The following is a 23,801-nucleotide window of genomic DNA, read 5'->3' on the forward strand; positions in this document are numbered from 1 at the left end:
TTCTGAAAAAGGAAAAATGGATTCAGGTTTTAAATAAAGGGCTCGATAAATTTTGCAGAATACGAAGAAGGGATTTTTTCCCGTTGTGCTGAAACAGAATTCCAATGTAATATGATTTAAAAGCAATGGAGCTGACCGTTTGTTGTACAAATATCTCGAGAAAAATGCTTTGAATTAAATCCAAAATTTGAGATGATAAAATTTGATCCATAATCATTGTTTTTTTATGTTATGTTAATCCATTTATCGATCCCTACTATCATATCATGCGTCGTTTTAAAACATGTTGGAATACGAATAGTTGCTCCCCATGCATACTACTGAAAACACTAGCAAAAATATACAAATCGACCAGTATCGATATAATGGCAGAAACTATCGTAAATATTCAAACTAAAGCACAACCACACACTTCCGACCACGCGACACATTTCGTCTATATGGAAACTGCCCACGATGCGTCGCGACGGGATGAAGCCGAGATGAAAAGAGATGAGAAAAAAATGAGAATTCAGTGCGTCTCAGTGTTTCAAAGCGTCAAGTCAGCCTAATTGATTCATGTTGCTCAGACAAAAGCCTGAACGAATTTAAAAGTTGTGAAATTCATTATTTAATAGCTCGTTAACGTTGGCAGTGGATGGTTTTTTTTTAAATAATTGTCTAGTGCATAAAGTAAGTGGCAATTACAAAACATAGTGCTTTTTCTACAGTATACATTTGTGAACTTAAAGTAGGATATATTAATAAATATATATGTATTAAGTATGACATTTGCAAAACATAAAAATCTGTTAAAAATCATAATCCATGGCGTTTCTTACAATATTTTCGTAATGTACATTCGCGCGCCTTCTTGTGAAGGGCTGCATGTCGGTGACTTTTTAAACAAGCAGTTTAGGTGGAAGTGACTTGGAAGAAACAAAACGAAGTGGTTTGTAGTTCGTGCATTATTGGCAACGGTGCTATTAAATCTATACCATTGTAGTTTTCGCCTGTCAACACCAGTCATTGTGTTATTAATCATCGCTTTTTATCAAACTGAAAATTTAACACGAAAATACCATCAGTACAGTGAGTATAACATAAAAAAAGTTTCAGATGTTCAACCGGTTACAGACGCGCCGAGCCCAAAGTGTTGGGGCATAAGGAGAACAAAATCAAAACCGTTTTCAACGTGATTCTTTAATACCCACATAAATAACTGAGCGCCCACGCGTTTCATACCTGTACGACTTCTTTCTTCAATATCGTGATACCGACATTGGTTTTTTTATTCGGTTTATATGTGAGAAAATATACAAAGATAAAAACTGGAGTTTCTTCTGGAGTTTTATGTACCTGCGGGCGCATAGTGCTTTAAAATATATCCTGGGTTATCCATTGTGATATACGGTGACGTCTGACAAAAATGTAAAATTATGCCACGCTCTTTTTAATTTGTCGATTGTCTGAAAAGCACAGATCCAGTTGGATTTTTTGGGAGAGGTCACCTGTTTTGGATATTTAAATTTGCGTATGAGGTGGTTTTTTTGCTTTAGTTTAACTTGTGTGCTACAGAAATAGTGCTTTCTATTACGAAAGATTTGCAAAAAACCTTTCATAGAATTGCAAAATTATTGTAGGAAAAAAAAAGTAACAGTATAATTTTCACGAAGGGGTTTACGTGCAAAGCTGCTATGTTGGTAGAAGTCCATTGCCCTATAATGTCGCTAAAATTTGAATCGCTCAAAAAGTTTCAAGAGCAGAATAATCTCATGTTGAGCAAATGTGATGCAATAATTGTTGTGTAAGTACTGTGTTCTTCGTTATCAAACTTACAAGTTAAGCATAGATAGGTTTTATGTGCCAAAAAATTGATAGGTTTTATGTATCAAACATATATGTCATACCCTTTTCTTGTCACTTACAAGTACAGAATAACATTATATTATCTAACGATTTAATAATTTCGAAAAACTATTTTAATAGCGAAGTGAGTGGAAGCAACTCTTGTTAGGTCTAAAATCACAATCCCCTTACAACTATTTTTAATATTCTTAAAATTAAAAAGGCTTTGAATTGAAATTCAATTTGCTATAATGATAGAATGACATTTCGAACATTTATGTTCCAAGAAGAGGTTGTGAAGAATGTATTTGACGCTTAAAATCAGTGTTGTTGTAATATTTCAGCTTAGAGTAGATTGTTTTATTTGACGCGGTTTATACAATATCAAAATGGCGCTTACGTGATCAGAATCTTGGAGTCAAGAAATATTCGATGTTTGCCATAGTTCATAATCGTCAACTAATACAAGGTGACAGTAGTCATGCAAAGAATATGTTCAGAAAAAGTTTAATACGCACCATAAATAGCGGTGACAATTGGTCAAAAAATCAAAATTTTTTGGTCTTTTCCCTTACAACATTCTCCTTTTAGAAAGGAAAACAATTTCAAACATGTTGATCAATGATATATTTACGACTGTCATGGAAATGGTTGATTAAAACTGATACCTCATGTTACTAAAATAAAATAAAATAGACAAATATAAAACCTTACGTGGGGTGACATTGCAACAAAATATAAATTTTGTTAAAATATCTTAAAATATATAAATGTAACGTAACTATTAGGAGTATACTTGGATATGATCACAATGTACTTTGTTTGTCTGGCTAAAGATCGCATGTAATCCTCGTCTATCTACATATATAAAAGTGCGTTCAAACTTTTGTTTGCCTGTGGACATTTTTAAAAACGTGTTTTTGGTACTTCATATAACTTTACAGCACTATTAAAAAAAAAACAACTGGTTAATGTTATCTATTCTTTACTCCAAGAGTTCAATAAACATATTCTAGTCATCATTTTCTGTATATTCAAGACATTTGCATCAATAAACATTTTTCAATTTTGGTCCAATGTCGCCCCCTAGACCCAACGTTACCTTGTCTTACGGTACATTAATTTTGTAGCAGTTCATCCGACGTTTTCCAGGATATAAATACAACGCATCAGTGCAATAGATAAGAATGAATTTTGAAAATTTATTTAGTTTTTTTTTCACTTCATAAAGCACAACCTTCAGCAATCAATTTATTTCAATACTCGTCGATCTTGATTACTACCAAAAGTTTTGAAAAATCGAATGGTAGATTAGGCATAATACTGAAAAATGCATGGTCGATGTTTATTCAAAAACTACACACTTAAAATTATCGCCGACTTCGGTAATTTTTACGAAATCTGAACAACTGAACTGTTCGGTAAAATTTATGCAACAATTGCTTTTCAGCTACTTTGAAACTAAATCTCCACTAAAATGACTAGATTTGATCATTTAAACAAGGTTGAATATGTTTTGAAATTATTTTAAAATTCAATAGCCTTTAAAATTAAGGTTAAAGTTTTACCGAACGTTCAGCTGTTCTGATTTCGGTAAAATTTACGAAAAAACGATCAAATTTTCTGAACTTGAATAAATTTGATCATGCAAAAATGCCAAAATTTGGATGAAAAACTGGAAAAAAAAACTTCTGTCTGATGAACATGTAGGGTTAACTAGCCCATTCCCGGCCTATTAAGCACAACCCGTTCTTAGTCTTTCTTATTCTAGCGCAGTTTAGCACCAAACGGAATGGTATTATCACAGACGGCTTCCAAATTTATTTACCTTTCCATATGTAGGTACCGTTAGTTTTGATAAGGGGTCGCGAAATATTCGTATAGTGTTGAAAATGCAAAACTGCTTCTGGCGGCTCAACTTGGCCTACGGGTTTTCTTGGGCCTATTAGCCATTGAAACGCCATTGGGCTTCTCTTTGGCCTATTAAACGGAAAGAAACGTGAATTTGCGTGCGCCTTTTGTTTTCTAGATCTCATTTTGCGTTCTTCAACACTTCGTCTTGCAGCTATTGAATAGAAGCATCGTACCAAACGTTTGTTTGACACGTTCATGCCGAAATCATAGATATATTAAATATATCTATGATTTTTCAAATTTTGATGTTTTGTGCTCGATACGCTGGAAATGGGCGATCAGGCCGAAGTAGATTTCCCCCTACCACTTTAAATGCGAACAAAATTTACCGTAAGCCCAAAAACGTTGCGAGTGAATGTGGTGCATGTTCATGATATTTCTAGAACGGGATATCTTGTAAACTTGACCATAAAGAATGCAAAGTTTTTCAGGTGACCAAGGTCTTCCGGATGATATACTCAAGGCCAGCGCACAATGCATACGGTTTTGGGTTTTTTGACAAATAATGCATGGGCTAGCTGTCAAAAAACCTGAAAACTTATCTATTGTGCGCCAGCCGTCACTCGTAGCGCTAGCGGCCATAGGATCTTCCTGCATATGCTACTATATCTTAATATCCTGACTGTGTAAGAAGATGCTATCTTCGAGTGTTTCAGGTGATCAGACTCTGAACTAGCTTAAAGCTTGTGCGCATGCTAATGTACCCAGACAACCAGAATGCACGTATATGCAAAGTTGTTTTTGTGTTAAACAAACAAATATAGAAACAAACAAATCGTAAATAATACTAAAATAAGGCTTATACGTACACAAGTGGAGGCCATATACGTGCAAATTTTAATTTCTCTTTAAACGAGTTAATTTGACATCATATACGATTTAATTTGTAATAAAAATTCAATCTGAAAATTCTTACCATGTAATCCGATTTAATTTGTTACACAGTACGATGGAAAAATGATTCATCGCATTTGAGTTGGAAATTTGCATTCTATACAATTTAACTTAAACATAATGCGATGTATGTCATTCTTATATGCGACGTTGCCTTAAACTGTAGCAATTTACGATACTGTCTGTATTATGCATTTTTATACGACTTCTGGTTGTCTGGAGTACAGCTATTTCTACATATATGCGCATAATACGGACTACATATAAGGAAACCTAGATTTGGCTTAATTGGTTCGAACATGGAATATCTAGAGACCCTAGACTATCTGTTTTGGGCAAAGTTGTTCAGTGAATTAAGACCTTATGATTGGAAGACAGTACTCAAGTAACCAACAAGCCCGCTAATTCGCCTTTTTGCAATATCCAGAACAACATGTGAAAAGGGCTAACAAGCTTTTTGTAAACAAACCTTCTTATGTCCTTTTCTCGCCACCCATATGACACCAACGCAAACCTTTAACTTCACCGGGTATGGGACACTTTCCCCTTCCCGATGATATTGCTGGTTTGCGTGGGCGAACCTCGGTTGGCGAGAAAAGGGCCTACAAATGTTTGTTTACAAAAAGCTTGTGCCCTTTTCACATGTGGCTCTTGATATATGGTTGAAACACGACTAACAAAGGGCATGCTAAGCTTTACATTAGCCGCATATCAGCCTTATGTTGCAAAAGGGTGAATTAGCGGACTTGTTGGTTACTTGGGAAGATCAGAATTTGTGTGCACTTGAACTTCCTGTACAAGATGTATCTTGAGATCCTTGCCATATAGAAGGTTACTGCCTTCAGCAAAGTTGTTCAAGTCACCAAGCTCCTGCGGATGGTGGTCAAATTAGTTCAGAACTTTCTCACTACGTGCTGCTAGTGTGCACATTTACTTCCTCCTGTATAAGCTATAACTCGGGATCCTTGCCATATATAAGGTTACTTTCTTCAGAAAAGTTATTCTGATGACCATGTCCTTTTGGATGGTGGCCATATTAATTCAAAACTTTCCCTTTACGCGGCACTTGTGTGCACATAAACTTCTTGCTTAAGCTTTAGGAGCTGTAGAAGTGCCCAATACCCCACAATATGGATATTTTCGGACCGGAGACGAAGTGTAGAGGCCGGAAATAGATGGTTGATGACATTTTGGAATCCAAGATGGCGACTTATGGAAATTAAAAACTGTCAAATATCCCATAATATTGATATTTTTTAAACGAGAACAACGTATAGAGGTCGGAAATAGATAATTGGCAACCTTTTGGAATTCAAGATGTCGACTTCCAGTTTGTGGACCACTGTCAAATACCCCATAGTATGGATATTTGTGGATTGCAGACGAAGTGTAGGGGCCGGAAATAGATGGTAGACGATTTTATTGGAATCCAAGATGGCAACTTCCGCCAAATGAAAAGTGTTAAATACCCTCACTGTTAACTGCCATACTTATGGGTATTTTCAGAACGTGGATGAGGCCGGAAATAAATTATTGATGTCATTTCAGAATTACAAAAAAAACCGGAAGTTGCCATCTTGGATTACAAAATGGCATCATCATCCATTGTTGGCCTCTATATGTTGTCATAGTCCTGAAAACATACATACTGTAGGGTAGTTGACACTGTTTCACTGTGGTTTTGTTTTCAAGATACAGCTTATTGGTACATCTAGTAAACATGGAAACAAGTGCTGTGAGAAATTCAGAATCTTTATGTCTACCATCCGAAAGGCATTACACTGATAAAATTTCAAAGATTGTTTTTATGTGTCCCACACATGAATTTTTGCAATGTGATCAACAAATAATATCTATGTGTCGGACACATACTTAATATGTGTACACATAAAAGCCATGTGTAACCACAAATAGTATTCATTTGACTCATAAATTTCATATGTTCTTCTATGTGGATTCTGTTTATGTGTGGTCACATGAAAATCATGTGGAATTTTACATGGAAATTCGCCAATAAAAATGTGTGGAGTTTTATTAGTGTAGACACCTGAATAACATGCTAGAAGACAGCAGATCTGTTCATCGAAAAGTCTTTCCGGATAAAAATAATCATTAAATTACAATAAAATATCAATAAAATACAATAGATTCTATTGTTGACTATTATTATTATTGTAATTCTATTGCATTGGTCAAATAATCAAATAGTCACCACAATAGGTTTACAACAAATTCTATGAAACCAAAATTTGGCACAATAAAAAAACCATAAAATTTATTGTAATGAGATCAAATTTGTTCGAGAAAAAATTGATTTTTTTATGGCTTCGGTAACTAACAACCCCCCTTTTCCATAGTAAATGTCTCAATAACAATAGATTATATTGTGCATAACAATAAGTTCTGTTGTATTTTTATTGTTTTTGACAATAGGTATTATTGTATTGTAACAATAGGTTCTATTGTTTTTGTATGGTAAATTTTTATTCGGGTTGGCTTCTATAACATCTTTGACGAAGACGCCAACTTCCTAGATGGCCAGGATCTCGAGACACAGCTTATACAAGAAATTAAAATGCACACTAACGCCACGTAGTGAGAAAATTCTGAACCAATCTGCCCAACATCCGGCAGGTCTTGATCTAATGAATAACATTTGCGAAGATAGTGACCTTAAGGTTACTACGTTCTAACATGAAATATATCGTGATCCAGGTCATATAGAATTCTATATGACCTGGATCACGATATATTTCATGTTAGAACCAATTAACTCAAATTCTAAATGGACATGTACCACTTTACCTCGCAACCAATGGTGATTTTGACCAATAATTAAATTGTTAATAACATGTGTTCAAATTACCATTTTTGCCATTACATTTGCATTCTGATCAGAGCTGGTAAATATCACGGCCGTCATGTGACGATGAGAAAACCGGTCTTCTCACTATCACGAGACGAAACTACCTATCATTAGCTTTCTTGTCATTTTTCAATGATCAAGCACTCATGAGAACAATTCTTATGCGGTTTTGACATCAACATTTCTAACTGATTTAGATGAATGTAAGCAAACAACCGTATGTAATCGGTAGAGTGAATATATTATTAAGATTTCCTCGGAACAAGTAACTTTATTGGCATTAAATTACGATGATCACAACACTGTCACGTTCTGTCATGACAAAAAAAATCGATGAGATTTTGAAGAAAAATATCTGTATCTGTAAATATCGCTTGAGATCTTTCATTGAAAATGACATTTGATAGCACTGATTCTAATGTCGTTTATGAAAAAAAAAATCCATCTTGATAAAAATGGCTTAGGTACCACTTTCGCTCGCAACGATTCATTTGTTTCTGGAGATAGATTGATCCCGATTTTGAAATTACCGGATTGTTCCCGGTCCCCTGCTTGAATGGAAATCTCAATGACCTCAATGTTTTTAATTTAGCTACTTAGTCCTCTCTGACTTAATGCCAATCACATGACCAAATTGAAAAAAAATCGAACAGTTTTAAAAAACCATTGAAGTTGCGACAAAGATTCAAATACCCAATATTTAAACACATACACCTATCAAGACCAATGGAATAACATAATTGAAGCCAGCGCATCGGTAGCACTATAAGCACAGTTATAAGCTATATTATAAGCTATATTATAATATATTATATAATATAGCTATATATAGCTATATTATAAGCTATATTATAAGCTAAGTTATAAGCTATAAACTATAAGCACAGTTTCTCAAAAATAGCATAAACTGTTAATGAAACTGATCATTCAAAATTATACACGTTATCGTTAGCTGTCAAAATGAATTACTTTGATAAATTTTCGCTACCAGCTATTTATCGTTGCACAGAGAAGTAGGGAAAAACAGTCCAAAATGCATCCCGGGGCAAAATACACTATGCGCTTTTTCATTGCTTTCACATTTTTATTTCATGAATTTGACAATCAACATTGCTAGGTCTGTATTTACACTGCACACAAAGTCCCATTAAGCATGAAAAAGCTGTGACATCGAACGTTTTGCCCCAGTAGGATATGTATATGAAAGTAGGGAATTAGAGATAAAACCTCGCAAAAAGAAAAAAAAAAACCCATTTTTTAAATGTTGCCTTATTTTTTTGTTAACTTAAAAAGATGTCGCAGAAAGCAGTAACTTTTTTTTAACTAAAATTTTCTCCATAATATGTATTGTTGGGACCGTGGGATTGTCTCCATAATCCCATAATTACTATGATAAAATGGCTAAACTAGCATTTTGCTATGAATACATAGGGTAGGTGTGCCAGTAATAGTGGTGTACATATAGTTGCAGTACAGTTGCACCCTAACTACAGAAATGATGGCATCAACAAAGTTGAATGAAAACAAACAAGGAAAACAACTTTGTTGAAACATTATTTTCATTAATTATCATATTTTTTGCACCTTTGAAGCAAAGGTCAAGTACTTTTAAGTAACGAAGGTTCTGTCGCGACAACCTTCTACCAATTGATAACGCAAACCTTAAATGTATGCATATTTTCATATATATTTGAGTATTTTACAGATTACTTTAGGAGTTTGATTTTTTCTGCATTTCAGCTTCAGAGAATGATTATAATAACAAAAACACATGTTTTATTCGAAGATTCAATAAAAAAAATTAGCTTTAAGCATTATATGCAATATTTATGCTTTAGTTTTCCATAACTTTATGAACTTAACTCAGTTTTGTTTTTCAAGAAAATATAAATGCTCTTAAATGTAATGAAGCATAATTTTGCAGTAAATGAGCGTTAATGGCACGGTATTACCAAGCATGAAGAGCAGCGGGTTTGATTTCTGGTCTTGTCGAGGAAATCTTTCAGGTTGGAAATTTTCTTGACTTCCCTACCCGAGCAGGAGAAAATAACTAATGAATACCTAATTCTGACATGATACCAAAATTTGGTATTGATCAGCATGACATAAAAGGTAAAATACCAAAGAATAATACCAAAAAATTGCATGCAAAATACTTTGCAAATAACAAAAATTGATACTTGGAAACCAAAAGAATATTGCTTTGGTATTGCTTTATCATAATTTGGTATTGGAATGGTATTGTGGTACATTTATTTTTTGGTATTTCACTTCTTATGTCAGGTTCATCCATACCAATTTAATGTATCGAGATATTCGTTCCTGCTCGGGTTGTACTTGCCAAACATTATTAAAATTCATGCGTTGGTTGGCGTAGAAAGCTCCCAATTTATAACTGTGGAGTGCATCTAGAACTCAAGCCGAAAAAACACTCGCTACAGAAGCGTAAATAGCCTAGAAGAAGAAGAAAAGAAGAAGAATATAAAAAAGTCATTAGGAGCTGTTCATTAGCTACGTGGAGAGCATTTTGGGATTCTTGAATGTGGTATTAGCGAAGTGGAGTGTAAGGATACGTTTGTTGCTGTTTTTTTGGATTTAAAACGTGCTTTTGAAACAATTTCTAGGCCCTTTATTGTTAAGATCAATCAAGCGCTTTGGAATTACGAGTACTGCATATAAATGTTTTGAAAGCTATTTGTCTGACAGAACTCTACGAACTGTTTTTAATGATTCTGTTTCCAGTCCCGTTGGGAATAACCTTGGGTGCCCCAGGGAAGTGTATTAGGGCCCCTGTTATTTATTATATATATATATTAATGACATGAGACGTGTTTTACGATTTTGCAACAATAATCTTTTTGCAGATGATACTGTGTGCAGAACCCGAAATTTCAAAGCCCTTGATTGTTCTTAACAATAAAGGCATAGCAATTGTTTATAAAGCGCGTTTTAGATCCAAAACACAGTAACAATCATATATTTACGCTCCAAGTTTTCTTTCCATTTAGCTAACACTAAGTTTAACACGGTTTCACAAGAATGACCTTCCCGGTAACCCGATTGTTCCGGTATCAACAAACAGTTACTATTCAAATATTCTAATAGCTGGCCTCTTACAACAAGTTCTAAAATTATCTCTAATGTATGCACCATGTTGATGGGACGAAACTCATCGACTTTAATCGTCCCAGCAACATGTTGTATAGGAACAACTAAAGATTCTTTAACTATTTGTTTGTATTACTTCTGCGTGAAGTTAACGATTTACATAGTTGAAAATGCTAATTTCAAATAACAGACTAAAGTGGTAATTTTCATACGATAGATGAGGAGATGAAAGTATAGAGTTGATAGTTCCGTTAGAGTACGGCAGTGTAAAAATTGTATATAGAGAGTAGAAGCGAGCAAGGACAACTTTGAGAAAGGTACAAGTCGGGTTGATCATCTCTCTTTACCAAACTCTCCCGTTGGATAGGGATGGTGAGGGGTATACAATACTTTCATCTCCTCATCTATCGTATTAAAATTACCACTTTAGTCTGTTATTTAAAATTAGCATCTTCAACTATAGAGATTCTTTCCAAATTTTTGGCACGTGCCCAGATTGCAATGTTGATTAATAAGGTCCAGCAGAGTGTGTCGAATGGCACGATAGCAATCTTAAATGACTCTAGCATTAACATTATCTACTCCAGCCGTATTTCCTACACACTTAGAAAAAATCATGTAAACGAGCGTCAATTTTGACATAAATTTGAGTCATAACAGACTTTCTGTCGTAATTTCTATAGATAGATGAGGAGATGAAAGTATAGAATTGCACTCTCTTTACCGAACTCCTCACCATCCCTCTCCAAAGGGGGAGTTGAAATAAAGCTTATGTAATATTAATGTATTTGACTCTCTGTTGATACAATTTTATAGTGCCTTTGTTTTGTAATTCAATTTCAGTACTTGGAGAACAATGAGGAAAATATTGCTTTTATTTTGCATAGCGTGGCTCTCAAATGAAGGTTTATCATTATCGCTTGATCCAGGTGAGATAAATAATTGGAATAACTGTTGTTGTGGGGAGCATTTAATGTAATAATTCATTTCAAAGTTGCTTCAAATGAACTGGAACAATACATCAAGAACGACTTCATCATTTCACTGAGGCATATTCGGTAAGTAGTTTAAATTATATAATGTATTTAGTAGGTTAAGTACTTTTCTATTTACATAGGATATAACCTTTTTTATATTTCTGAAAGTGTTGATTTTTAATCGATAGCATAATAAATGTATTCATCTTACTTTGTAGACCACGTAGAAAATTTCGCCTATCGATAGAGGCGCTGTTTATGATTGATTTTCCTGCGGCAAAGAATAAATTTTCTTTTTATTTAGATCGTAAAGGAAAAAAAGGTAAGTCACAGCAACTAAAAATGTTACGCTTTATCTATTTATCCTTATTTTTTGTAGTAACCGTTGATGTAAACTCAAATACGAAGCTGTATTCAAAGTACCTTGAGATTCCCGGAATGAATGAAACAACCACTATTCGGTCATTGGCTATACTATTTAGCCACAATTCACTGGTACTCTACATAGACTGTAAGGAAGGAGCTAAGTTAGATTTAGACATTGATTTATCAAAACTGTACCTAAGCCTTGACGATCCGAGTGTTAAATTAGTAAGATTCTTCTTGATTCCTTATTAAGACATACAAAATAAAGTAAATCTACCTCTTCTAGTTCAGAGAACGCAAGTATCCACTTCATTTGGATTCATCTGTTGAAAATGCTCTTTCTAGGACAAGTTGTCAAAATCTTCTGAAACGAAAACATGTTAAGAAAGCTGGTTCGGCGGAAAAGCTCCTCAAGAACAAAAAATCCGTTTATGAACAAGGTAAGGAAAACAAACTGCCTTTAACGTCTTCAACCAATAATACATATATAGGTACTAAGTTTTGTTTCAATTTTTTAGTATTTTTAAAACGGTTTTTATAACATTTTATATTATTTTTTAATGTGATAGATTTTCTTTTAATAATTTGTTTGATAGGGTAGATGTGCCATACCATAGCTATACGTTCTTTTTATGGTGCATTCCAATTATGGCCTATGGAATTCCCAAATGCCATAATTGGAACACACCATAACTGGTACAGCTACCCTATATTAATTGTAATAAAAGCCCAATCTCATGGTCAATCTCAGTATTATCATCAGATTAAATCCCGTTTATTAAATCAAAACGGCTCTAAGTTTTTCCGAGTTGGAGCTTACCACCATCAGTGTGTAACGCACCAAGACAACCAGATGCAGAAGCGACGACCACCGATCACAGATCAGCTGAAGTGTAAAAATCAAAATAGTGTGAACAATGTAGCGTAACAAGGAAAGTGTTGCGTGTCATGAAAAATGTTACATGACATGGACATTTTTGAGTGGATGCATGACATTCAAAAAAATACCCAATATGGAAAAAATTGCAACAACGGGGGCCACGGCGTCCACAGACATACCTGTTAGATAATAATTAACTATTTTTCGTTTACGCTACAACTAAACAATTTTATTCAGACCAAATTACCGGAATACCGGAGAGACTAAATATAATGACAGCAAAAAAAAAGTTGATATACTGCAACAATAACCATAGTTTATATATCCAAAAATTTGAAGAAAAAAATCACAGCATATAGGAATTGTATTTTGCATTTCTAACTGAACTCCTCAAAACCAAGGTTGCAAAGACTCATTTCAGCTAAAACAATGTTTTTCTAAATTATGAAATAATTAGATGCCATGATCAAATTTTGAATTGGTAGGATACAAGAAGAGGTTGCAAAGAATGTGTTTGACATATTAAACCTGTTTATTTCACTTCATGAGAGTCACAATCAGCGATTTTTCCCAAACTCACTCACTCACTCACTCACTCACTCACTCAGCGATCAGCAAATCGCTGATTGTGACTCATAGAAAGCAAAATTTACAGGTTTTATGTTTCCAACGCATACTTTGTAACCTCTTCTTGTAAGTTACAAGTAAAACATGCCATCATACCATCTTTTGGTTTTATTATTCCGAAAAACATTATTTTAGCTGAAATGAGTCTTTGCAACCTTGCTCAAAACTGCAGAATATAATTAAAGAGATCTTTTACGTTGTATCGTCTTAAGGCCTTCTGCGAACTTGCTGTTATGAACTAAGGAATAAGTGCACCCAAGGCACCAAATAGATTTTACGCACATTTTGTCGTATTTAGTGTGTGGGCAATGAAAAAAAAATATCCCTGGATTTTATCACAGGGTCTTATGTAAATGGTTCGTTTTGTTTATTATAAGCAGTTATCATCAAAGCTACACATATCAGCGTTAGCAACATTTAATGAATGTATCTAACATTTAAACATATATTTTTATCTGCGTTTTGTAGGGCATTCGTAGCTACGTGTGCTTTTAATCCTTAATGCATTGTAGTCTAATTTTTTTTTTACTATCGAGACTTTTGGTTGGTTCGTCTATTCTTCATTATATTGAAATTGGAAAAATAAGCTATAGCAATGATAAACTATAGAATACAATCCATATTTCAAATTAATGATTTAATTTCAGTTGAGGACGGAACATCCTACGAAAGAAACAAGAAACGAGATGTTCGTAATTGGTATCGAGGGAACGACAAATATCGCGAGGAAAGATTTGAACTCAGAAATACCAATACTAGAGGTGATATCCCGATCTTACATGGAGATTGTGATGGTTAGTATCAGTTTAGATCCATGATAAAATGAATTAATTGAAGCGTATGACTATTTTACAGAAAATCTCGCAAGATCACTAAATGAGCTAATTACGATGGTCAGAGAATTGCGTGAAGATGTAAGAAGACAACGGGACGAGATACAACAACTCAGAAGTTTGATTGAAAATTGTGCAGGGTGCCAAAAGGCACCAGAGCAATTGCGAGAAAGTTGTCAGAACAATAATCCATGCTTTCCAGGTAAGCCGTAGTGGTAACATAATATCATCGACCATATTTTATCGTATTACCATATTTAATTTCTAGGTGTACATTGCTATGATACACAGAACGGAATGAGATGTGGACATTGCCCTCGAGGTTACATTGGTGACGGCATAAACTGCAAACCAGGAGTTACTTGTGCTGAAAGACCATGTTTCTCGTAACTATCCATATATTGTAGTTAACATTGTTATACTGATCATTTGAGATTCAATGATCGAGGTTTTTGACTTGTATATTTACACTTTTGTGTCATAACGATCAAATGTCACAAGTATTAAATGTCAACGAACATAAGTTAGCTCAAAAATGTACAACAGGCTGACAATAACCTCAATGAGATTAAAACATGGAGTATTTATTTCAGCTCTATGGAATTTATAGTATTGAATATCAACTGTTTCAACAGCACGACCTACTTAAAAGTTTTTACATATTTGAGTGGTCTTATTTCAAAAATTCAAATCAATGATTAAATTATCAATAATTAAAGATTTAATAAAACGAACTATGTTAATTCAAACTTTGTTTTAAACTATATTTGAAACCCCAATAAGTTTAACTTAAGGTAACGTAGACGAAAATATAAAGCACAAACATAACAATGGTGTTTCGGATCGGGATTATAAAATAGAAATCAAAACCAACAATAGTGTGAAATATAACCTCCTCTCGAGATCACCATAGAGACAATATTCACATCCTTAGATATTTAGATGAAACTTATACGAGGAGATTCGCAGTTCTATCAATCAGTAGTCGAAGTATTAGTATTTTTATAATAGAAATTTTCATAATATTTGGCAACACTTTCAATCACGAATACAAATTTAATAATCAAACTTACACATTGACACGGTTAGTGTTATTTCGAACAAATATTTAAAAACAAAGTTGTTTGCAAAATTTCCGCACGAATTTTGTATTTTGCTTTTGAAGATCATAAATTAGAAATGAAAGGAACCTACCCTGGAAACCAGCAAAACCCATTGTTTTTTTTATTAAAGTGGGATAAATTTTAACTTCAAATACAGCCTGTTTTTGTTTTATTTTCGACCTGAACTTCAACCCATCAACGCCCACTTTAACAAGTTGAATTTTATTTGCTTATGTCAAGAATTTGTATTTGAATGGTAAATCATCCGTATGACTAAATAACATAGAAACCATAACAGATTTTACAGAAATGTGAACCCTCACAAAGATATTTTTTTCTGCAATTGAAAAGCATAAATTGTAAATTTTGGGAACTTTGCCGGGAAACCAGCAATTTCCATTTTTTTTTAAATTGAGATAAATGTCTACTTCAAATAAAACTTCAAAACCAATACACTAAACGTTCGCTGACTGATATAGTCCTAGACCTTTTTAAAAATTTTAAAGTTCAAATTGAACTCATTACTGCAAGGATTTAGATACATTTTCAAAATATATTGACTACGTCCATTCTACCAATTTATCCAAATTACAGGTGAGGTTTATTTAGCGTAGCCAAAAGATAACCAAAAGTTTACGTTATTTTGATTGTCGCTAATATACACATGATGTTCAATAGTAATAGTTTTGTAGTATGTTGTATGTTTAGCACGATTAAGTAGTTATGTTATTGAAGGTACCCGGAACCATTTGGGAAATATTGCACTTTGAAACTCCGTTTATTTTATACTATTACAAAATGCATCACAAACATAATGAACATACTTCACGATGTCAGAGCTGAAAACACGAATGAGTTTACCGTAAAAAGACAGTGTAATTAAATTGATTTGCAATGTGAATCATTAAAATAATTCGGAGAAACTAACACTTTTCATTGATATTCTAAGTTCGCACATTCAAAGCAAATATTCACAAAACTATCTCCATGAACTGACTTTTTGATACATAAAACATTGAAACCTCATAAATATAAATCCAAACAAAACATAATGCTTCCTGGTGTTGATGCTAACTAACAAAACGGTAAATTAATTAAACAATTAATTCCTCACATTAATTCACATTAATTCCTTCAATAAACAATGGCACTAAGGCTGGCATCGCAGAGCATAATTGTTTCTGAATCGTATGCTGGTCCAAATATCTATGGGAGGAAATGTTTCAACTTTATCAGCGGGCCTAATTTGGGTGAGATAACCAAAATCAAATAAACATTAATTGGTTGAAACAATATCAGCTTCAATAGACAAAATCGATGTGACGAAGAGACTGCTAGCTTTCTTTTTCTGTTGAAGTCGAGCAGCTTCGCAGCATTTTAGCACATCAGTCGGCGTCTATAAACACATTTTCAATCGTTTTTCTCTCATTCTCCCGTCGCTTCATTCGTGATTTTTCAAGCTTCAGTGAAGCGGACGTGTGAAAGAGCACTTGAATTTGATCTGTTCGTCTTTCATGAAGCTCATCAACCGATGTTTCAAGACGTAAATAATGAAAAATGAAAATTTATTTTAAAGCATTTCTCACGTGGAAACATGTGTCATTTTTGCATTAGTAATTGCGTGGCAAGTACAATCATACTCTATGCCCAGGGAAGTCGAAAAATTATCCAACCTGAAAAATGCCTAGCTCGGACCGGGAATCGAACCCAGCCATCAGCATGGTTTTGCTTTGTAACTGCACGTTGTCGACTGATCAAAGGGAGGCCCAAGATTACAAGTAATGTGTTTAATTTATCGTCCATCCACAAAATTACCTACAAAAAGTTACGAATACGGGACATAACGTATATTAGACTAATTGAAAGGGCAGATGACAGAGAGGGGAAACGAACCACTTCTTCAAGCAGTTTCAGTGTGAATTTCTACCACTATTCACAAAACAGGACCAACAAATTACTATTTTGCACCACTTGTTTTACTTTCAAGTTCGAGTGGTAAGAAACGTAATTTTCAACTGCTCGAATGAGATGGCAAATTGATTGCCTAAGGCCGTTCGCAATGCTGAGTTACAAAATTGTTTTTAACTACTCGTCAATTCTATAATTTGAAACTGTCAAAAATAAAACTGCAACACGATCAGCGCAACGCACAGTTCTAAAAGATGTTTGTAATCATCAAGTTCCATAAACTTTACTGTTCTCTATGAAATTCTCCGTTTTTATTTGTGAAGCTCTCGAAACATCTCTAACACATCCAAAGAAATTTGAAACAGAGTTCCATTCGTGTTCCAAACTCGCTCAGAAATAAAACAGAATAGTCGAGCAGTTGCAAATCTGGTGCAAAATAGTGCTCGAAAAATGAAACTGCAACTCAGCACTGCGAGAGGTGCGTTTCTGTTCTAGTTTCAAATTGAAACAGTCCTTGTAAAATACAACAGCATTGCGAACGGCCTAAATTAGGCTGCATTTCAACTCGAAAATCGACATAACATTCATTGAAAGGGGTGAGACGAGAAAATCCACAACCGTTCTAAGCGTGCCTCTTTTTCATTTTCGTTTCGCACTGATAGGCTAACTATGCGTCATTGAAATGATGGGTTGACACGTTGCATTTAAGAAAACATAAAAAAATTGAGTTCTTTTTTTTTCTCTTTATTAACGAGACTTTTAGCCTTAGGCTGGTTCATCTCTAAGGGAAATGGAGTGCATTTTTAAGCTTCCAAAATGTACAGCGATGATTGTAAAACGAGCTGGTATATTTAGTTTAAATTTAAAATGGGATTTTGGTTGAAATGTATAGATCAATAGCTTGAAGTTCAAATTATATGTTCAGGATATAGTTGACATCACATCATATAAGCTATGTTGTAATCAGCGGTAGGCTCATTTTCACTAATTCGCTAATCGTTAAATAGCGAAGCTAAACTTAAGTTAGCGGATTAACTATTCAGCTACATTTTTAAATTATTAATGGTCCAGTAAACTTCACTAAATTTGAGTGTGCTTATTACGCTAATTCGATTATATATAGAATTCCACACATTTTTTTATTGACGAATTTCCATGACAAATTCCACATGATTTTCATGTGACCACACATAAACAGAATCCACCCAGGAATATACATGAAATTTATGAGTCAAATGAATAGTATGTGTGGTTACACATGGCTTTAATGTGTACACATATTAAGTATCGGTCCGTGTCGGCTATATATGTGTCATAGATATCATTTGTTGATCACATTGCAAAAATTCATGTGTGGGACACATAGAAACAATCTTTAAAATTTTATCAGTTTAGTACACTGAAAGAAGTGAATATAGCGGCGCCGGTGGTGTAGTGGTAAGCTTGATTATCTCTCACCCCAGCAGGCCTGGGTTCAATCCCAGTCGGCGCCGCCAGGATGTTTTGAGGCATAACATCTCTGATCACGCCTTCTTCGGAAGGGAAGTAAAGCCGTTGGTCCCCGGTTCAAGAGCTGATGGGTCGATACGTGGAGTCCAGGTGTGGGAGCTGTCTCCCTGGCGTCGGTAGCATTGGTGCTCAGCACGGAAAACAAGATCTCCCTTACTCACCTCGATCATCAGGGTCGTCACGTCCATTTTGACCACGTTTTGCTCACTACATCAGCGCACGTACTGCTGCTGCTTTTTCTCGTCCTGGTGGCAGCAATTCATCCGGTGCCCCTCCATATGAGAAAGGCAGCATTCATCCTTATTTTCGTCATAAAATATACTCCAATTGAGGAAATGCAGTGAGGAGGGAATCCTCTCATTCACATCTATGTATACACCTCGCACACCTGTGTACGTGTTGCGCACAACTCCGCATAGAATTTCACTCGGATGACGCACTTCACTTTCCCGTATTATCCCAGCAGCAACGTTAGATTATTATCTGGTACCAATGGTTTAAGGTCGAACACTCGCGCGTATTAAGCGACATTGGTACCTCCACACTGAATTAGCTTGAAGAAGTGATTCATTTCCCCACTCTGTCATCTGCCTGTTTTTGCTATTTCTGGCTATTTCCATTACCATAATAAAGAGTTTAAGACCTCCGGGTTATGAATCAGGGCACAATTTAAAATGAGTGCTTTCTCTGCTGAACAAACAGAGCAATTTATTTGGTGATACTTTTACCATAATATGCAAAATGCTCAAGTTTGACGAATAAAGACCAATACGAAATTGTTCGATTTTCCCCTCTATTTCTTAATCAACATTTCAAAAAAACGAACCAGCTTTAGTAAACAAAGCCTTTTGTAGTCGATTTCTTGCGAATAAAAGCTTACAAACGCAAACTACCAATAGCATCCAGGTACGAGAATGTAAATTTTACCGACATGTATAGTTTGTTTGCAAGACTGGCGTCTAATTCGTGAGAAATTGAAGATCTTTCATAAATCTTTCATTCAACTAATCTTAGTTTACCGTCCCTGTCAAATCCAAGGGAATACTCAAAACGTAATTTTGTGGGAGTACAACATTGAAGTTGTCAAACATTTGTCGATGACTTCATTAATCACACACAACAATTATTTGGAACCGCTTCAAGGAAATAGTGGCATTATTGAACAAGATTTTTTTAAATAAATTATTCGGCTGCAATACTGGGTTTACGAATTGCATTCTCCCCTTAGTCGATCTCCCATAAGATGTCGACAGAGTTTCAGAAAACGACCCAACGTTGTGCCTCGGAAAGTTCCGGCGTCCTTGTATCCTTCATAGGGACGGAAAGCTGATGGCTCCCTCTACTTACTGTGGGCGATAGGTCAACTTAGGCTGTGAGATAAGTTCTTCACTGCTTTTTGTTGCCATCTACTCTTCCTATCCTCCCAAATGCAGACAACTCGGAACTTTGTCGGAACTCGATTGCATTGCTTTGACTTTCATTAAAACGATTCGGAATCAAGAATGTCCTGAAAATCGACAAACAAAACAAATACATTTCAAGTAGTGTCAAATGATAAACTGCACCAAAATCAAAAAGGTAAAAATTCGATGATGGAATCTGTCAAAATACATGGGACAGATAAGATATGGGCACTTCCTCGGTAAAACCCCGCACATTGGCGTTGACGGCATCGTCGAAAAATTGTCTCTTATAGAAAAGATTGACAGTTTCTTATGGGATTTTTCGGTGGAGTGAAAGGATAGTACAAAGTCCGCTATGTTTCACGCACATTCTGACGTTTGCTTACGGATTTTACCATAGGAGTAAAGAGCTACAGAATTGCCGTCAACGCCAATTCAAGTTGAGCCCAACATGTCTTCCATTTTGACGTTCTAGCTCTATGGGATTTTACGCTTTGGTTTAGAGTCAGTAGGAAAGTGAACAGGTTGCTTTGATATTTTATTATTATATTTTTCTATCTTCCTTCAAATGTCGTAAAAACAACTCAACGGAGTCGGAGGGCAATCAATAAAAAAAAATCAGGATACATATTATTTTGAATTCTTCTTAGTACGGTTTTAGTACATGCTCATTACTACCTCTCCTGCATCATACTCTATTCGTCCTTCTTCCTACTTTGTTTCGTCCATAATTCTAGAGCCTTTTCATTGACCTCATCATTACACGGTAACCGCAAAATACCCAATAATGACTACAAAGTAAGCATTTTCGAGGGAAACTGGGACTACCCATTAAATTAGTAAAATTTTACCCATTTATGAGTAATTACAACTACAAAAACAAGTAGTAAGTATTAATTTTTGAGTAGCAAATACTCATAAATAGGTAATATATTTACTCATTCAATGGGTAGTCCCAGTCTCCCTCGAAAATGTCGTGTAACCTACTTGAACCGGAGTTTTACTGCTTTTTCTCGTTTTCACTCACACAACGGTTCACTTACTTGCCTTGGACATCGTGGTCATTGCGTCCATTTTGTTTATATTTTGCTCAAGCACCTCTACCTCGTCCTCCATTTCCTGACTGGTGTTGTCCAACGATGCACCTTTAGCTACTACACTGTCTTCGTCCTGGCAGGAATGTATCCGGTGCCCCTGCGTCTTAAATGGGAAGTATTTGTCCATATTTCAGTCATAAAATATATCCCCCTTCCAATTGAGGAGATGTAGTAAGGAGGAAATCTTCTTTTTCACCCAACCCAACTCTGTAGGGAATTTCCCCGGATGACACGCTTCACATCCCGTACTACCTCAGCACCTCGCCATCTGTCTTCGATGGGGGTTAAATCCTATTCTCGCACCTATTGAATGTTGACCCTGACAAAATTGGAAATTAATTGCTCGATGTTATGCATTAGGGCATAAAGTATGCATTATTAAAACGTGAACGTGAAGCTATCCCAAAAAAGAACAATCTGACACGTTTAAATTATTCTAAAAATATTGAAAAATGATGTAAAAAATCCAGTTTCTACCTTATATTCCTGAGAAAATCTAAATAGGGGAAATGGCAATAATGTTGGCCTATGGCTCTAAGATTGGGCCCATCGCTAAAAATCTGCCATTCATCAATTTTATCTAAATGAACGCGTCATTGGGACGGTACTAATTTATATTTTGGTCGCTATTGAAAATTTAGTCGATTGCTGAATGTATGTATGGGCCCAAATAAGAGGCATTTAGACCGACATTACATTCATTTCCCCTATATGTTTTCTATCACATAATGAAAAAAGTTGAACTCTGAACAAACCCGAAAAGTGTTTTTTTAGTTAGATTCAGCGAAACAGTTTCCAAAATTCAGCAATCAAACATTACTTTTGCTGAGATGTCAGTTAACCCTATTGTAGAGCTGCTCGTCTAGTGTGCGGATCACCGAGAATAATAACGCCATGAGCAAGCTGTGGTGTTTTTACCAGCCACCCTTTTGTTGAAGTTTTATATGTTTCTGATGACCATGGATCCATATTCTAATTTAATTACATAGTTTTAAAATATTGTATGTGAAATTAAATTGCAATGATTGAAAGCATTTCTTATTTTATATCTTATTATATTACTCGTTAGACTAACATTACCTTGCTTTCACAAATATTATACTATCAATATTCATGTCCTATTCTTCTGGCCTCAGTCATACTAATAAAAATCATCATCAGCTATCAACAAAGGTTGAGAAAAATTTTCATGTAACATTAATGAATTACTAAACCACTAAATAATAATAATAATATATGAAAAAACGAAGAAAGCTAAAGATTTCAGATAAGAAAGAAATTTGCTCAAACTACTGCTGATCTACTGCTTGTGCATGACAACCACGAATAAATTCACAAGCTCACAAACTATACCAGATTAGACTTGTGCCAAAAAATCCCATGTAGTAACGGGCGGCTCGTGAGCTTCGGTTAATAAAGGTAAGTAGTTTGCATGATATCTAGCTACCTCAATTTCATTTAAAACAAAGCTAGCATTAATTATTCACATAGCATTGCAATTGAAACACTTAACTAGCTGATTAAAATCAGTTAAATATAAAAATAGTATCGTGCGATTTCATACATTGTATGTACGATTCTGTAAAATATTTCTAATCTAGTATTTCATTGAAATATGAATCTCAGCGCTTCTACGAAAATCAAATTCTCTGAAAATTTTGAATTAATTTACTTTATGAGAAATCATCAACGTACTAAAAAGTTAAATCACAAGATTAATACAGATTCCGGCTATTGAAGTGACTCATTTATGTATGGTATTTTTATGAAGAAAGTTACAATTTTCCATACATTTTATACTATTCAGAAGTTAGGAAAAGGATAAAAATTACCATTCAGAACTATGTCATGATAAAACCATACATCGAAAAATTTAAAAATCCTGTGAGCAATATTCGCTTAGTTTGTTTTACAAAATAAATAAAGGTCAATTCGATTCCATTATGGGAAAATGGCTCTAATGTTGGCCTATGGATCTAAGATTGGGCCCATCGCTAAAAATTAACAATTTTATCTAGATGAACGCGTCATTGGGACGGTACTAATGGATATTTTGGTCGCTATTGAAAATTTAGTCTATTGCTCAATTTATGTATGGGCGCAAAGATGGGGAATTTTGCCCCAATGGGAAATTTGATTTATGTCTACCTGTAAGACCATACGAATTACAATTTAATGCTCTTCTGGCCTTTACTTTAACTTTGTTTGGCATATGGACTTTTGGCATACGGATTTTTGATACATGTACCTTTTGCCGAATAGATGTTTAGCATAAAGATGCTTGGCCAAATAGCCGCTATATTAAAAAAAATCCTAATGGATAAAACTTTGTAATCATGGAGGATGATTAAAAAATAAATAAAGAAGATTTTAATTTTACTTTAATAATTAGGGTGATGATGGTGGTCCCACCGCTTACTCATACAAAAGTTTCTTTGGGGAAGTTTACCGGCCCAAAAATAAAAAAAAAACATATTTTTGGTACCTTT

General features: G+C 34.7%; 1 protein-coding gene across 2 annotated transcripts in view; it reads left to right on the plus strand.

Moving 5' to 3' along the window:
- The first annotated feature begins 528 nt into the window (after nt 1-528).
- Tsp (Thrombospondin) overlaps nt 529-23,801 on the plus strand; it is a 52,956-nt gene continuing 29,683 nt past the window's right edge. Inside the window, exons 1-9 of one of the 2 annotated variants that reach the window (XM_065222055.1) lie at nt 529-672; nt 11,453-11,538; nt 11,604-11,667; nt 11,805-11,908; nt 11,966-12,177; nt 12,239-12,392; nt 14,107-14,253; nt 14,315-14,494; nt 14,561-14,678. In XM_065222055.1, the coding sequence (XP_065078127.1) occupies nt 11,466-11,538; nt 11,604-11,667; nt 11,805-11,908; nt 11,966-12,177; nt 12,239-12,392; nt 14,107-14,253; nt 14,315-14,494; nt 14,561-14,678 (1,052 nt within the window). In that variant the 5' untranslated portion in view covers nt 529-672; nt 11,453-11,465. Of the gene's footprint in view, nt 673-11,452; nt 11,539-11,603; nt 11,668-11,804; nt 11,909-11,965; nt 12,178-12,238; nt 12,393-14,106; nt 14,254-14,314; nt 14,495-14,560; nt 14,679-22,594; nt 22,732-23,801 lie in introns of those variants that run through there. The other variant, XM_065222056.1, reaches the window with a different exon arrangement.

The sequence above is a fragment of the Ochlerotatus camptorhynchus genome, unplaced genomic scaffold, assembly GCF_037179485.1.
Source record: "Ochlerotatus camptorhynchus isolate MF236.1 unplaced genomic scaffold, CSIRO-AGI_Acam_v1.1 ptg000155l, whole genome shotgun sequence".
In the NCBI taxonomy this organism is placed as follows: Eukaryota; Metazoa; Arthropoda; class Insecta; order Diptera; family Culicidae; genus Ochlerotatus; species Ochlerotatus camptorhynchus.